The 14,923-nt window shown below is 43.7% G+C and overlaps 1 protein-coding gene across 2 annotated transcripts in view; it reads left to right on the top strand.

Annotated features, from left to right (window-relative positions):
* PIGF (phosphatidylinositol glycan anchor biosynthesis class F) overlaps positions 1 to 14,923 on the top strand; it is a 120,772-nt gene that overhangs the window by 410 nt on the left and 105,439 nt on the right. For both annotated transcript variants that reach the window (XM_062209384.1, XM_062209385.1), the window contains exon 2: positions 568 to 893. In XM_062209384.1, coding sequence (XP_062065368.1) covers positions 876 to 893 — 18 coding nt within the window. In that variant the 5' untranslated portion in view covers positions 568 to 875. The remainder of the gene's footprint in view (positions 1 to 567; positions 894 to 14,923) is intronic.

Genomic DNA, 14,923 nt, shown 5'->3' with positions numbered 1-14,923 from the left:
GGCACCTCGTGTAATTCAAGTCTTCCCATTCCCATTCCAGCTGCCACCCGGGTGACTCACGACTCGGTGGGAGGCATGCTCTGGCCCCCGCTTTGCCTGCACTCTGTGTGGGAGGGCAATGGCTGAAAGGGCAGAGGCAGGGACGCTCAGTGGAGGGTGGTGGTGCCTGCGGTCTCTTTCCTCCGACCTTTGGGCATTCGCTGACGTGGGGGTCCCCTCGTCACTCTGGGACACCCCAGGATCATGTTCCAACACCTGCGGACTCAGTAAGCCAGGAAACGCTGGGGAGACCCTGTCTAGCTCTCATCCTGTGCTGAAATCCATGCCTCAGCTAGAGGCTAGATTCCTCCCCCTGGCAGGCCGCTGAACGCGCTCTTGTTAAGCCGTCTGTGTGACCCAGTTCCAGGGTCATTTTTCATCTTTATCTTACTTCCCTCCTACGCTGCAGCCTGAAGACCACTTCCTTCTTGAAGGTTTTTCTCCTCCCCCGCACACCCTGCCCCCGCCCCTTTCCGTGACACCACGTGCCCTTACATGGTTTTTCTCTGTCTGTTCACTGTCCACTAGGAGAGTCACGGTGTCTGACCGCTTCCCCGAGGGCACATGGTCCTTCTGCACATTCTGCTGGCTTCGACAGCCCAATGGACATGTAGTGAGGTCCAGCTCTGCATAGATCCATGCCTTTTGGACATTTGCTTGTATGACATGTCCAAATTGGAACTTGTAGCGCCATGCAGTCTGGGAAACCTGCGCTTTGTCTTCTGTGACAATACCACCGTCCACTCAAATGGGAGTAATCGTCTATACCACTACAAGGCTCTCGGATCTCCTAGCCCTTCTCCCTGTGATGTGTTGATTATGCGTGTATGTACTAAATGCTCACGCTTCTCCAGGTATGGTGCCGCTGCCTCACTTGCATCGTTTATTCTTTAGACCAATTGTTTACTGAACATCTAGATGTTGCTAGATGTTGCCAGATGTTGTTTACTGAACATGCCAGGCACGATTTAAGGTGCTCATGATATGGTGGTGAACAAAACTGCCGAGGAACCTGAAGGGGTGAGACAAGCTGAGTAAATTCATAAATGAGATAATTCAGGGTCGGGTGGGGATAACGTGTTATGAAGACAGTGAAACGGGGAAACCTGTAAGAACCTCTCCAAGTTGTTGCCCAGCTCTTTGCTGCCCCCACCCCTCCTTCTAATCCATTCTTACTCTGCAGGAGGAGGTGGTCCTGACCCCTGCACCTGGAGTCTTGTTCTCGTCCTCCTTCATCTGCAAGGACTTTTCTAGATCTTTATTTTCCTGTATTACAGCTGCCTGAATGCAGATGGTAAGCTCTTGAAGGTCAGGGGTACACATCCTGGTACCTCTCCAGTGCTCAGAAAGGTGCTTACCAAATGAGTGGTACATGAACTGATGGGCGCTCTGATACCCTCCTCCGGCCCAAAGCAGCACGGGCAAGTCAGGGAAGCACCAATTTGAGGGAAGTGGCCATGGTGCCTCGAGGCCAGGCACAGGATAAGAAATGAGATCACCTGGTTTGGTCCCTTTCAGGCCAGTGGGAGTCCATGATGCTCTGCCCCATATGTGGTAGTAGTTGCTTCATAAATACTACTCGAGAGTGCCAAGAATATGTGGACAGCTGACAAGTACTCTTTGTTTCAGTTGATGAGCTTAAACCCAGGGAACTCTGGGTGAACTGCCAGGGTAAGGCCTTGCAGAAGGTTGCAGTTGCCACATCACTTTGAATTTCCAGGCCCTTGGGTATTGCACCCCAACAGAGAGCTAGATGTTGCCAGTTCCGTCATAGCCACTGTAATTAAATCCAAGTTCTGGCAAAGGGCAGTGCATAATTATGAAGTATTATTATGGTTTTTTATCATTATTAGGCACCCAGCTGCCCAGCCCAGGAAACCACAGGAGTAAAACACTGAGAAGCCAAGCTCCTCTCCCAGCTGGCATGAATCAATACCAGGTGTATTGGCACATAGTCTTACAGCTCCACATTCATCAAGATGAGACTTTCTGTTCCCTCTTTTTGGCAAAATAAAATTTTAAATGAATGGAAAGAGGAAGTGTAAGGAGAGACCGTTGCCATCACCTCTGAATGGAATTTCTTTCTTTCATCTCCTCAGAATGATCTCTTTGCATTTACGTGTTTATCCCATAAATCTTGTTGGAGTTTATCCTTGACCTGTGCACTTCCTAAGCATCATTCTACAATGCCCCCTGGGGGTGTACGGCATTGTGTTAGGATGAGAGTACAAAGCACAAGAAAGAACCCTTTTGCTTTCAAGAAACTTAGAGGCTAAATAATTCAGAAGGCACTGTCAGGGTTGACAGGAAGTCTGCCATTTATTAAGCAGCTACTCAGTGCCGTACTTGGCAGGTTCACCTGTGCTTTCTGACTTAATCTGTACCACCTTAAAAGGTGGGTTTCATTATCCCCCTCTTCTTCAAGGTCACAAAGAGTAAATTGCAGAGTCGAGATTCCCACATGAATGTATAAATTGGTAATTGTATCCTTATAGTGGATTAAAGGTATCAGATTTCAGCTCTTCTATCAAATTAAAATGGCTTCTTGTACAAAGTAGAATTTAAGCTGAGCACTGAGAGGACAATTCAGAAGTGATGCTGAAGGAATGGTGCCAAATGAGGAGGCCAAATTGGCCGTGAGCCTAAAATCAATCAATAAGGAAAGACTTCTTGTCCGGCAATGAGTCATATTATATTCTTCAAGTATCTGAGCTGCTCCAAATGGGGAAGTCATCCCACGTGGTACTGGGTTGGGAGACGTGGGCTGAGGAAGGGTACAAGGAGGATGGAGGAGGTTTGGGAAAGGAGCAAGTCTTTGAATAGAGAACTCCCAAAATAGCCAGTCAGCGGGTGCATCCAGCATTGGCTTCTGAATCAGCTGAAATCATGGCAGCCTCCCTGCTGCCAATCACTGCTTCCTAACTGATGTGTGCAGAACGATTCCTCATTCTTTTCCTTTTTTTTCTGAAATAATTGATCATTTGTTAGTGATTTATTTAGTATTTAGGATGTTGTACCAGGCAGTTCACTGCAGTTCACATCTACAGTTTTTTAAAAGGGATATAAGATTAGAGAAAATGCACTCAATTTAAGTGTACCAGTTTGATCTGTTTTGAGACACATGAGGATACTTTGAAAAATTCCTGGAAATGCGTATTATGCAAAAACTCTACATGGATTTCAAAACTTTTTCACACCAAAATAAACTTATCTTTTTATTCCATTTGCCAGGAACCTTTTGAAGTAGTATATATGAAGATATATGCCTATGTATGTCACCACCATAACCAAGAACTAGAACATCTTAGGGCCAGCATTGTGGCATAGCGGGTTAAGCCTGCGACAACAGCATCCCATATGGATGCCTATTCGAGTTTGGTCCCAGCTGCTCCTCTTCCAATCCAACTCCCTGCTAATGCACCTGGGAAAGCAGCAGAACATGGCCCAAGTCCTTGAGCCCCTACACCCATGTAGGAACATCTCCAATACCCCCAAAAATTCCCTTGTGCCTCAGTAGAAATTTTAATACAATTTGTATTTTGGTGATTTCAAAATCTAGATCTCTAGCTTCAACTTTGCTTTCAAATTCTAGACCCATATTTGCAGTTACCTGCTTAACATATCTACCTACCTGCAAGCTATAAATAGGCACATCAAACCAAACATGACTAATGACAAATGCTTTATATTAAGTCCAGAAGAAGTCTCATCCCTTCCCTGCTGTTTCTTTCTCATACCATATTTTCAAAGCTCTCCAAGTTAGCTGAGGAAGTCTTACACACTAGAAGTTTATAAGAATAATCTGTTCTCCCCCTTCTCTTTCACCTTTCCAAGTCAATAAATGATTCTAACTCAGACAAACGTGCTTTAATGGGTCCTTCCTTTTCTGCTATCCTGATTCAGATACTTATCTCACTTGCATGACTGCAAAAAAAAAAAAAAAAAAAAAAAAAAAAAAAAGCCTCCTACCTTGTTTCTTCATGCTCCAATTCATCCACCAATCTGCCACTCTAAATTTTCCTCTGAAAATCCAGATCCTACTATTTGAATCGCCTGCTTTCATGGGCTGCCCAACTACAGACAAAATGGCACTGGAAATCTTTCACCATCTTGTCCCAACCTTGACTTCTGGCCTCCTCTGCCGCTACTAGATAAAGTACATGGCGCACGTTTCATCTTTCTGTGCTTTTCATCAAATCTTTGCTTGAAATGTGCCTCCTCCACCACGTGAAAACCCTGCTTTATCTTTCACAGGCCCATTGAAATGATCTTTCCCCAGTGTAGCGTTTCCACAGCTCTACCATAAAAGCAGTACTCTCTGTCACCTAAGCCTTCCACGCATTGATCTACACAACACTGATCACATTGACTAGATATGGTAATGAAATAGAACAGAAGGGCCCCGTCAGAAAATCTGGGCTTCAGTGAAGTCACTTGTCATTCACTGTGCCATCCAAAGCAATGCACATAACCTTTAACCTTTCTGAGCCTCAGTTATTTCATTTATGAAATTGTCATAAAAATGTCAAGAAAGGACTCTTGTGGTGGTCACATGAGGCTATTGTGAATGTGATTTGCACTATGCAGATATGAGATATAGTCACAGAGCTGTAACTGCTGATAAATTTTGAGTAATTAGATTGGTTGATGACATTGGTTACCATTTTTTATAGAATCATATTCTCCCAATTATTCTTTCAATTAACTTTCTTAGCCTGCTTTCGACAATGTTTCTTTAAAAAATCAATCATGACATTTCTTTTTTCTTTTTATTGACATTTCTCATTTCTTTTTGTGATTGTTGATTGCCTTTGTAATTAAATAGTCACTTTAAGAAGTCTCTGAGGAAAAGAAATAAACTACCCATGATTAATTTTAAATGCTTTTTTCAAATTCCTTAACAAAGAATGTTTTAGAGCTATCTTGTCCCAAGCGTATTCTAGGCACTGGGCATACAGAGGAAAAGGAGGGACTTCCTAAAACTTACAGTGAGGAGTTGGGGGCCAAGCCAGTCAAAAAGGATTTACTGTGTGTGCCAGCGTGGGCAGGGCTGGCCTCCCTAGGAAGCAGCGTTCGAGCACTGTTAGTTAGGAGACAACCAGACCACAATCCGGGAAGAGCATTCCAGACAGATGGAAGAGCACATGCAGAGGCCCTGGGACACGGGCAGGCAAAGCCATGTGAGGGACTGAGAGGGGTAGCCAGGGTGGCAGTGCGAGCTGAAATCAAAGATGCAGACTGGGGCTGGATTACATGGTGCTTTGAAGGTCAGGGAGAGTGTCCATTTGATTGTAAGTGTGTTAGGAAGCCTTTGAAGAGTTTTCAGCAAGGATGTGATATGGTTTCATTTGTTTTGAAATGCACAGGGAGGATGCCTTCTGGGGGCAATGGGAGAGAGGATCAGAGGCAGATCCGTCGTTGTGGTCCAGACTACAGATGGGGTGGTCTGGATTGGGGGCTGGTGCTGAAGATGGGGAAGAGGAGTAGGTTTTACTGATGGATGTGATGGAGTACATGAGAAAAAGACGTTAAATAAAGAGGACCCTTGGATTTAACCTAAGTAATTAGGTGGGTGAAAGCTTGGTTTACAGAGTATGAATTCTATGGCAGACATAGGGCTAAATAAACTCTGAGAATACAAAACTCAGAAAGACCTTGCACTCAGGAAAGGCCTTTGGCCTAGCAATTAAGATGCCTGTGTCCCATATTGGAGAGCCTGGGTGCATATCCTGGCTCTACTTCTGGTTCTAGGTTTCCACTGATGCGCACCCCAGGAGGCAGCAGGCAATGATTCAAGTACTTGGCCTCCTGACACCAACATAGGAGACCAGATGGAGTTCCAGGTTCCTTGCTTTGGCCTGGCCCAGCCCTGGCTGTTGGGGTACTTGGGAGCTTGCTCTCTGTCTGTCTATCTCTGTCTGCCTCTGTCTCTCTGCTTTTCAAATAAGTTAATTTTTTTTTAAGTGAATACGATGCCATCCTTGCTTTTAAAAAACAGCCTAGAAGGGAAGACTTCCTCATCCCCTGATAGTCTCTATGGCATGCTATTAGCACAGTGACACACGTAAGCACAGGTGACAAGGAGCACACCAACAAGAACCCCTAGCCCAGGCCAGATAGATGAGCCAGGAGTGTCACCCTCTAGGGAAGGTAATCAGGGAACTTTCCTGGCATTTACGAACATGAGCTTTAATAAATGCTTTAGGTAAAGCTTTGACTTAACTCTTTTAAAGTAAATGAGGCATAATCATTGTCAGTAACATCTGCCAGGATCTCTGATTTATTATTTCTTGTTAAGAAGAAAAAAGAATATGAAAAATTGCTAGGGCACTAAAGATATTGAACAATGGCAAGGTACTCAGCTAATGAGAATGGGCAATCAGCATGCTGGATGCTTCTGCTGCAGCCCTTAACCCCTACCAATGATATGCCTTTGGTTCAAAATTGTTATTTGTGTTTTAATAGTAACTGTTTTTTAAAATTATTTTATTTACTTTCATTCTATTTGAAAGGCAGAGAGAGATAGAGACAGGAAGACAGGCCGAGAGATCGTCTCTCCACTGGTTCACTTCCCAAATGATTACAACAGCCAGGGCTGTGCCAAGCCAAAGCAAAGACCCTGTCACTCCATCCAGGTCTCCCACATGGGTGGCAGGGCCCCAAGTACCCGAGTCATCACTTGCTGCTCCCCTTAGTGTTCATTAGCAGGAAGCTGGATCAGAAGCAGAGGCGCCAGGACTCGACCTAGGCACTCCAGTATGGGATGCAGGTGTCCTAAGAGGTGATGTAACTGCTGCACGTGTGACTTCTGAATGACTTCTCTTGAGGGTTTTTCTTTTTAGTAGATATTTGTTTAGCTGATATACTCCCAGGTTTCACAAATTAAAACAAAATGAAAAGGTAGAGTGACAAGTCTTCTTTCCCCCAGCCCCTCCACCTGCTCTTGGTAGGTAGATGTAACTGGGTTCCACGGTTTGGATGTGGTTGGAGAGTCTCCTACAAGACTTCACGAATTGGCAGCTCAGTGCTCTGTGTGGCCATTCTGGCAGCTGATGTGCACCTTTAAGAGGTGGGGCCTGGTGGGAGGTTGTTTGGCCATCAAGGGTGTTCTCTCAGGAACCCGTTGTTACAAGAGTGAGCCCAGTGAGGTCTTTCTCCCACAGGCACTCCTACCAAGACAACCTGCCATGGGGTGATGCAGCCAAAGGTGACCCTCACCACGGTCTACGCCATGCCGTTTAGACTTCCAGCCTCCAAAACTGAGCTGAAGAAACGTTTTTTCTTTTTAAACAGCCTGCCTCTTCTTTCTTAAGAGTAACACGTTGTGGCCCCTGATCTGCGTCTGGCTTTCCCCTGTAACACTGTATCTTGAGATCTTTCCTATCAGTCCGGAGAGAGCTTCCTAGTTCTTTTCAGCCGCTGTGGAGTGTTAGACTGTAGGATATGCCACAGTTTGTTTAACCATTCCCCTATTGATGAATACTTGGATGGTCGCCAGCCTTTGCTATTTGTATAAGCAATATTGTGAATAACATGGTACATATGTATGCAAGCATATCCTGAGGACAAGTCTGCACACGTCTCCCAAACTTTAATAAACTTTAATAAAATCTCCCAAAGGAATGTTCTAAGATGAGGTGGCTGGGTTTCCAAATCAGAACTTCAGTTTCCCTAGGATTAATTTTCACATTCCATTCAGAGTAGTTCCTCATTCTTTTGGCTTATAAATTGTATCTGTATTTTTTTCCAATAATGAATTTTAAAAATATTTAAACTGCCTCTGCAGCAACCAACAATAATTGGCATGATGTGTTTTCTTTTTTCATTTTTTTGAAAAAAATTTTTTTTGACAGGCAGAGTGGACAGTGAGAGAGAGAGAGAGACAGAGAGAAAGGTCTTCCTTTGCCATTGGTTCACCCTCCAATGGCCGCTGCGGCCGGCGCACCGCGCTGATCCGAAGCCAGGAGCCAGGCGCTTCTCCTGGTCTCCCATGGGGTGCAGGGCCCAAGGACTTGGGCCATCCTCCACTGCACTCCCGGGCCACAGCAGAGAGCTGGACTGGAAGAGGGGCAACCGGGATAGAATCCGGCACCCCGACCGGGACTAGAACCCAGTGTACTGGCGCCACAGGCGGAGGATTAGCCTGTTGAGCCACAGTGCCGGCCCAGCATGATGTTTTAAAAGAAAAAAAATGTAGAATAAAAGTTGGTTTGATTATATCCCAGTTAATGAATTGCAAACTTTGGAAAATAACTGAGTTTTCCCAATTCCAGAAGCATCTCTGGAATGAAATCCCAGATAGGGATGATGGGTTTGGGTTGAGAACACGTGAGTGTGCCCTGCTCCAAACAGCTCTTGTGCTACCCTAGTTCTGGGATAGGCCGTTTTTTATTAGTATCTCTTTTCTTTTCCCTTAGTAATTCTTCATTTTCTCTTGATTAAGTGGCAGGCTTTTGAAAATGTGTTTTATAAGCAGCTATGAAGAGTTAGTATTCTATCTTTACACTGGTTTCCCCACATATACCCCAAAATACCTTTTCTTATTTCTTAGATTCCAGACCTATGAGATTAGGATGGAAGAATTCTAAGTTACTTAGTTAACCTGAGATCTCTGGGAGAATATGTTGAGATGCAGAAATACATATAATTGATAAAGTCTGCCTTTTCAAAAAAAATTTTTTTCATTTATTTGAAAGGCAAAGTGACAGAGAAAGGGAGAGATGGGGGTCTTCTGTCCTCCTCAAATGCCCCCAACAGCCAGGGCTGGGCCAGGAAGAAGCCAGGAGCTCAGAACTCAATCAAAGCCTTCCATATGGGTGGCAGGGACCCAACTACCTGAGCCATTACCTGCTGCCTCCCAGGGTGAACATTAGCAGGAAGCTAGAATCAGAAACAGCCAGGGCTTGGACCCAGGCACTGTGGTATAGGATGCAGGCATCCCAAGCAGTGACTTAACTGCTGTGCTAAATACCCACTCCACGGATGCCATTTAAAATGGTACATACATCTTAAAGACACTGTTCCAGTCACATTACTGTCTTTATTCAAAAATAGTCTTTGCACATGGAACTTCTCTTTGGTTCCATTCCATGTATGTAGAGGGTTTTGGTTTTTCCTTGTTTAATTATAGCATATGAGAAAATATTTAAAATAAAACATGAGGGTAGCAAGGGCCAGCAAATAACCTTTCAGAAAGCTTTTCTTAGCACCAAGGATCTCTTCCTCAGGATTCACAGAATCTACAAACTGTAGAACTGTCCAAACTGAAGAGTATCTCATCCCAGTTCTACTTAAGACCATCTTCCATTTGTACAGTGCCTCACCTAAACCTTCCATAATCTCCTCTTTGCCCACTTCCCCCCTTTTTGTTCTTATCTGTTAAGACTTGGACTGTGACCTTAAGATCTACCCAGAATTCCTTCTTAGATGAAAAAATTGAGGAAATGACTTGTGCTCCCAGTTCCCTGAGTCTCTGGAGAACAGCAGCTCTGCTGACTATGCAGTCATTTTCTTCTGGGGACTCTGGTCCTCCCTTACTCTGGTCCATGGGAGCGAGATCCCCACTCCTCGCTCCTGCCTTCCTGGCAGGAGTGAAACATGTGACCTAGGTCTAACATATCCCATTCCCCTGATCATAGTCATCGATACCTGACCCACTAGAATAAATCAACTCTGGATTTGATCCTAGGTTCAAGTAGTCCCCAGAGTAGCGTGTGTCTATGCTGCGTACACAGAGGAGAGCTTGCCCAAGGTGGGAATCAATACTGAAGATGTGGAGTTGAGAAATGGAGAGAGCAGTCAGGTCATGGGCCACACCCTTTCAACCCTGGTTCATTCTTCGCCTGAACCAGAAGTTCTAAAGTATTCAGTTACATGAGTCCATCAGTTTACCTTTTCGATGAAGCTACTCTGGATGAAATTTTTAAATTTCTGGCCACCAGAAGATTTTTAGTTGATGTAACATCTTCAAGCAAAATTAGACCAGTTAAACTCAGGTTGTTCAAATGATTTCCACACTAACTGCCCAGACCCCTCTGTGGTTGATACGATAAATACTGCCATTGCTGCACGCCGTGGACTAAACAGCAAGCCAGAGTTCTCTCCTTCCCCAAGGACTCTTGCAGTTGTATGCTTATACCCAGCCCACTGGTGGAGTTAAAGAAGGAAGGGAACAGATGGCAACCTGAAGGAATTAAGCCAATTTATTTTGGGGGTCAGATCCAGGTCACTTTCAGCAGTGAATGAAGTTGTTTGAATCTATTTCTGGCTCAGGCAGTTCATCTGAACTGCTCCAGAGTTCTCCACGTGGGAAAAATATTTGGAGACATAAAGTGTTGTTCCAGTTTGAGAGAGCTAGTAACATGGAATCAAGCTATACCTGTATTAGGTTTTTTGGTATTAAAAGAGGTAGCACATAAGCAGGATAAGGGGTGATTGATAATATTCATAATATTAAAAAAACCTAAGTCTAGACTGCACCCAAGAAGACTAGTGTCATAAAGCCTGCCCTTTGGATGTATTTTTTTTATAAAGTTTTAAAATTTTGTTTATTTTTATTTGAGATGCAGAAAGACATACAGAAATAGTGGCAGACAGAGAGCACTTCCACCTACTGGCTTCCTCCCTACATGCCCACCGTATTTAGGGCTGGGTTGGGCTGGGCTGAAGCTGGGAGCCGGGAACTCAATCCAGGTCTCTCCAGTAGGTGGCAGAGACCCAAATACTCGAGTCCTCATTGCTGACTCCCAGAGTCTGCATTAGCAGGAAGGTAGAGTCAGAAGCCAGAGCCAGAACTTAAACCCAGGTGCTCCGAAATGGGACACAGGCATCCTAACCAGTGTCCCAACTGCTAAGCTAAATACCCACCCCTGGATTTACTTTCATTATTTCTAGTCCACATGAGGACACATTTTGAAATATACTGTATTCAGTAAGTTACTGACACATGAGTTTAAATATTTTGTAATTTATGCCTCTTTTAGAGGAACAAGTTTTTTGTAGGTGAAACATTTATAGCCTCTGCTAGAAAATGATTTCTGTTTAGAGTTATATTCTGTCAATGTTTTAAGGCCCTAAGACTTAGAGAATAGTCTTGGGACAGAATTATTATTCTCTGTAAAATGTCATTAAGAATATAGGCTCTGAATATAAACTCAACCATTTTCAAAATTCTTTAGGTCATCTAATGGATATGCTGTATTAGGAAGCATTCTGTGTCTTGATGCTTCCGTGTTTTTTATTTTGAAGTTTAAGACACAAAATGCATAGCTTATTCCAGGATAGTTTTTGTGAGTGGGTGGTATGCAAACAAAAGATAGAATGACAGATGCCATCTATATACTTTACAGAAACACGTCTTGCACAGGCATGTGTAAGCAGCGGATTTGACAAGATGAAGAGAATGTCTTACAGATGGCACACGTGAGCAGGACAGGTCTTCCCAAAGGGAGGGCTCCATAAAAGCAGTTGTCACACCTGTTCTTCTGCAAAGAGATTCCCTCATAAATATAGGGCTAGATCTTCAGAATGAGAGCCCAAGGTTAGCTTATCTTATTCAACTTTCCATTAGTTCAAGAGACACTATGGCCACCAAAAATGGATTGCATATCTTTTGGTGGTTCTTCTGAGATGTTTATGTTTCCCCTGGCTGTGTGTTATTTGAAATTAAAGTTTAAGATTTAAATCCTTCCTACTTGGTCCTCAGGGGAAAAAAAATGACCATAGCAAATCTTATAGCATTAAATTCATTGGCAATGTAATTTGGAGGGAATAAACTCGGTTTCTGCAAAAGGGCTTGGATATACAGAATTTCAATGCTTTGAATGATGTAATTTTATACATTATTTAGACTGCCATTTTTAGATTGGTTTTCGAATAATAGGAGATTTCGAAGAAAAAGCGAAAGAGAGGCTAATTTGCTTGGTAGTGCTTCTGTTCTTTTGTTCTTTCAGAATCTAAAATTAACCAACATGTGCAGTGTCAACAAGGACTCCATATGGCATTCAAGTTTGTACTTTTCCTAAATAATGCACTGGAGGCGATGTAATCTGAGAGGAACACTGAGGCAATAATGAATATAGTGCCTTCAATTGTGCAGCATTTTATAGTTTCAGAGTGATTTAACAACCAGGACCTTATTTGATCCTCACAGCCTAAGAGGCAAGGAAAGCAGATATTTATTATTCCTGTTGGAATGGATGAGAAAAAAGAGTGACAAAGTACTGAAGAGATGCAATTGTCTGTGGTCACAAACCTGGTGCTGGCATACTGAGGATAAAGCCAGGCCACCGGTTTCTCAATCCTATGCCTTTTCTGCTGTGTTACCAGGATCACGTTTTTGATAACCCAATTTAAAATAGCATATTTTCAGAGTAGAGTCCACAATCAATTCCGTAAGGAAATAAAGAGAACTCAATGCCAGAGACTGAATAATAAACATATCTTATTTTCTAAAGTTTAATGGATTTTATTTGCTCAGGAAAGTTAGAAGACAATTTCTATGGAAGTTCATACAGGGGCCAGCATTGTGGTGCAGTGAGATAAGCCAATATCTGTGATGCCAGCATCCCATGTGAGCGCTGGTTTGAGTCTAGGCTGCTCTGCTTCCAATCCATCTGGGAAGGCAGCGGAAGATGATCCAGGTACTTAGGCCTCTGCACCCCTGTGGGAGACCCAGGTGGAAATACAGGCTCCTGGCTTTGGCCTGCCACAGCCTCAGGCATTGCAATATTTGGGGAATGAACTAGTGGAAGGTTATCTCTCATCAGCCTACATTTCAAATAAATAAATAATTTTTTAAAAAGAAATGTATATTCTTTATTTTTAAAGTTCATCTAGTTATTCTTGTGATTTCCTATTTTATGTTAAAAAAAAGTTTCACCAAAACACTTTTTATCCTTGTGAAATTATACTTCATCTATCATTATTTGTTGTATCCAGAAAATTCAAAAACTTTTTTTTGTAAGAGATGTTGCAGCTAAGAGTGTTTCCTTCACAGAGATACTTGTAAATATATCTAATGAGATTTTAAAAATTTATTATTATTTATTTATATGAGAGGCAGAAGAGGGGGCAAACAGACAGATAGATAGGGTTCCCATCCACTGGTTCACTTCCCCAGTGCCTTCAATGGTAGGAACTGGAACCAGGACCTGGGAGTTCAATCGAGGTCTTCCACAGGCGTGGCAGGAACCCAAGTATCTGGGCCATCGCTGCTGCATCCCAGGGTCTGCATTGGCAGGAAGCTGAAGTCCAGAGCCAGAGAGGAGAATTGTGGGTGCTCTGATGTGGGGCAGAGGCATCTTAACTGCTAGGTTAAATAGCTGCTCCCTACCTCAGTTTTGAAACATTTTATTCAATTTAAATTTCTATAAATTTCTGATGATAGCAATCATTCAGAAATTCTGAGACAAAAAGAAAGTTGTTGGAATTAGAAAGCACATTGGAAACATAACTTGTGACTGATAATAAGGATAAATTTAGAAGGACCCCATTTTTAATGCAAATAATGCTATTGGTGATCCAGACTCTATAGAAATGTCTAGCTATGTAATATAAAAAAAATGTTGGCTGGCGCCACGGCTCATTAGGCTAATCCTCCGCCTTGCGGTGCCGGCACACCAGGTTCTAGTGCCGGTCGGGGCACCGGATTCTGTCCCAGTTGCCCCTCTTCCAGGCCAGCTCTCTGCAGGTGTCTTAACCATTGGCTTAACTGCCAAGAAAAATACCCACCCTAAAAAGTGTATCTTGTGGGCCAGCGCCGTGGCTCAACAGGCTAATCCTCCACCTTGCAGCGCCGGCACACCGGGTTCTAGTCCCAGTCGGGGTGCTGGATTCTATCCCGGTTGCCCCTCTTCCAGGCCAGCTCTCTGCTGTGGCCCAGGAGTGCAGTGGAGAATGGCCCAAGTGCTTGGGCCCTGCACCCCATGGGAGACCAGGAGAAGTACCTGGCTCCTGGCTTCAGATCAGCGCAGTGCGCTGGCCGCAGCACGCCAGCCATGGCAGCCATTGGAGGGTGAACCAACAGCAAAAAGGAAGACCTTTCTCTCTGTCTCTCTCTCTCTCTCACTGTCCACTCTGCCTGTCCAAAAAAAAAAAAAAAAAGTGTATCTTGTGGAAGCATCTTCTATCAAGTAGAAAACCGGCAAAAAGCAGCATTGAAGGTTGCTGACATCAAAGCAACCAAAGCTTACTTAAAAATTAAAAAAAAAAAAAATTCTTCTGGGGCCAGTGTGGTGACATAGCAGGTAAAGCTGCCACCTGTGATGCCAGCATCCCATATGGGTGCCAGTTCATGTCCTGGCTGCTCTATTTCTGATCCCTGCTAATGGCCTGGTAAAGCAATGGAAGATGGCACAAGTGCATAGGCCCCTGCCACCCATGTGGGAGACCAAGATGCAGATCCTCGCTCCTGGCTTCAAACTAGCCCAGCCCTGGCCATTGTGGCCAATTCTGGAGTGAACCAGTGGGTAGAAGATCAGTCTTTATGTCTCTCTCTCTGTAGCTCTTTCAAATAAATAAATAAGTGTTAAAAAAAAGAGATTTCTTCTGTAAATTGCTTGGATATGGCTCAAGTAACCAGAAACAGAAAAACAATATTTAAATTTGATACTGTCCAAACGTTCTTGTGACTCTAATATCTATCTACTTTGGGTTTATGTAATTAGAGGAAATACACTAAACATTTGAAAAGGTCTCCTCACCTCCGTGAAATGTTCTCTCTCCAAGCAAGAGAGTGGTGAAAAAAAGATACAGACGGAAGGAGACACAGAGGATGATATGGAATGGATGAGAGTGGGGAAAATTGAGGAGAGCTGGAAAACTGGGCCATGAACAGCTTGAAATAGAGGCTGAAATCATTTGACCCCCTCTGGCTGGCCATGGG

The sequence above is a fragment of the Lepus europaeus genome, chromosome 13 (genome assembly GCF_033115175.1).
Source record: "Lepus europaeus isolate LE1 chromosome 13, mLepTim1.pri, whole genome shotgun sequence".
Lineage (NCBI taxonomy): Eukaryota > Metazoa > Chordata > Mammalia > Lagomorpha > Leporidae > Lepus > Lepus europaeus.
This window is presented reverse-complemented; position numbering and strand designations above follow the sequence as displayed.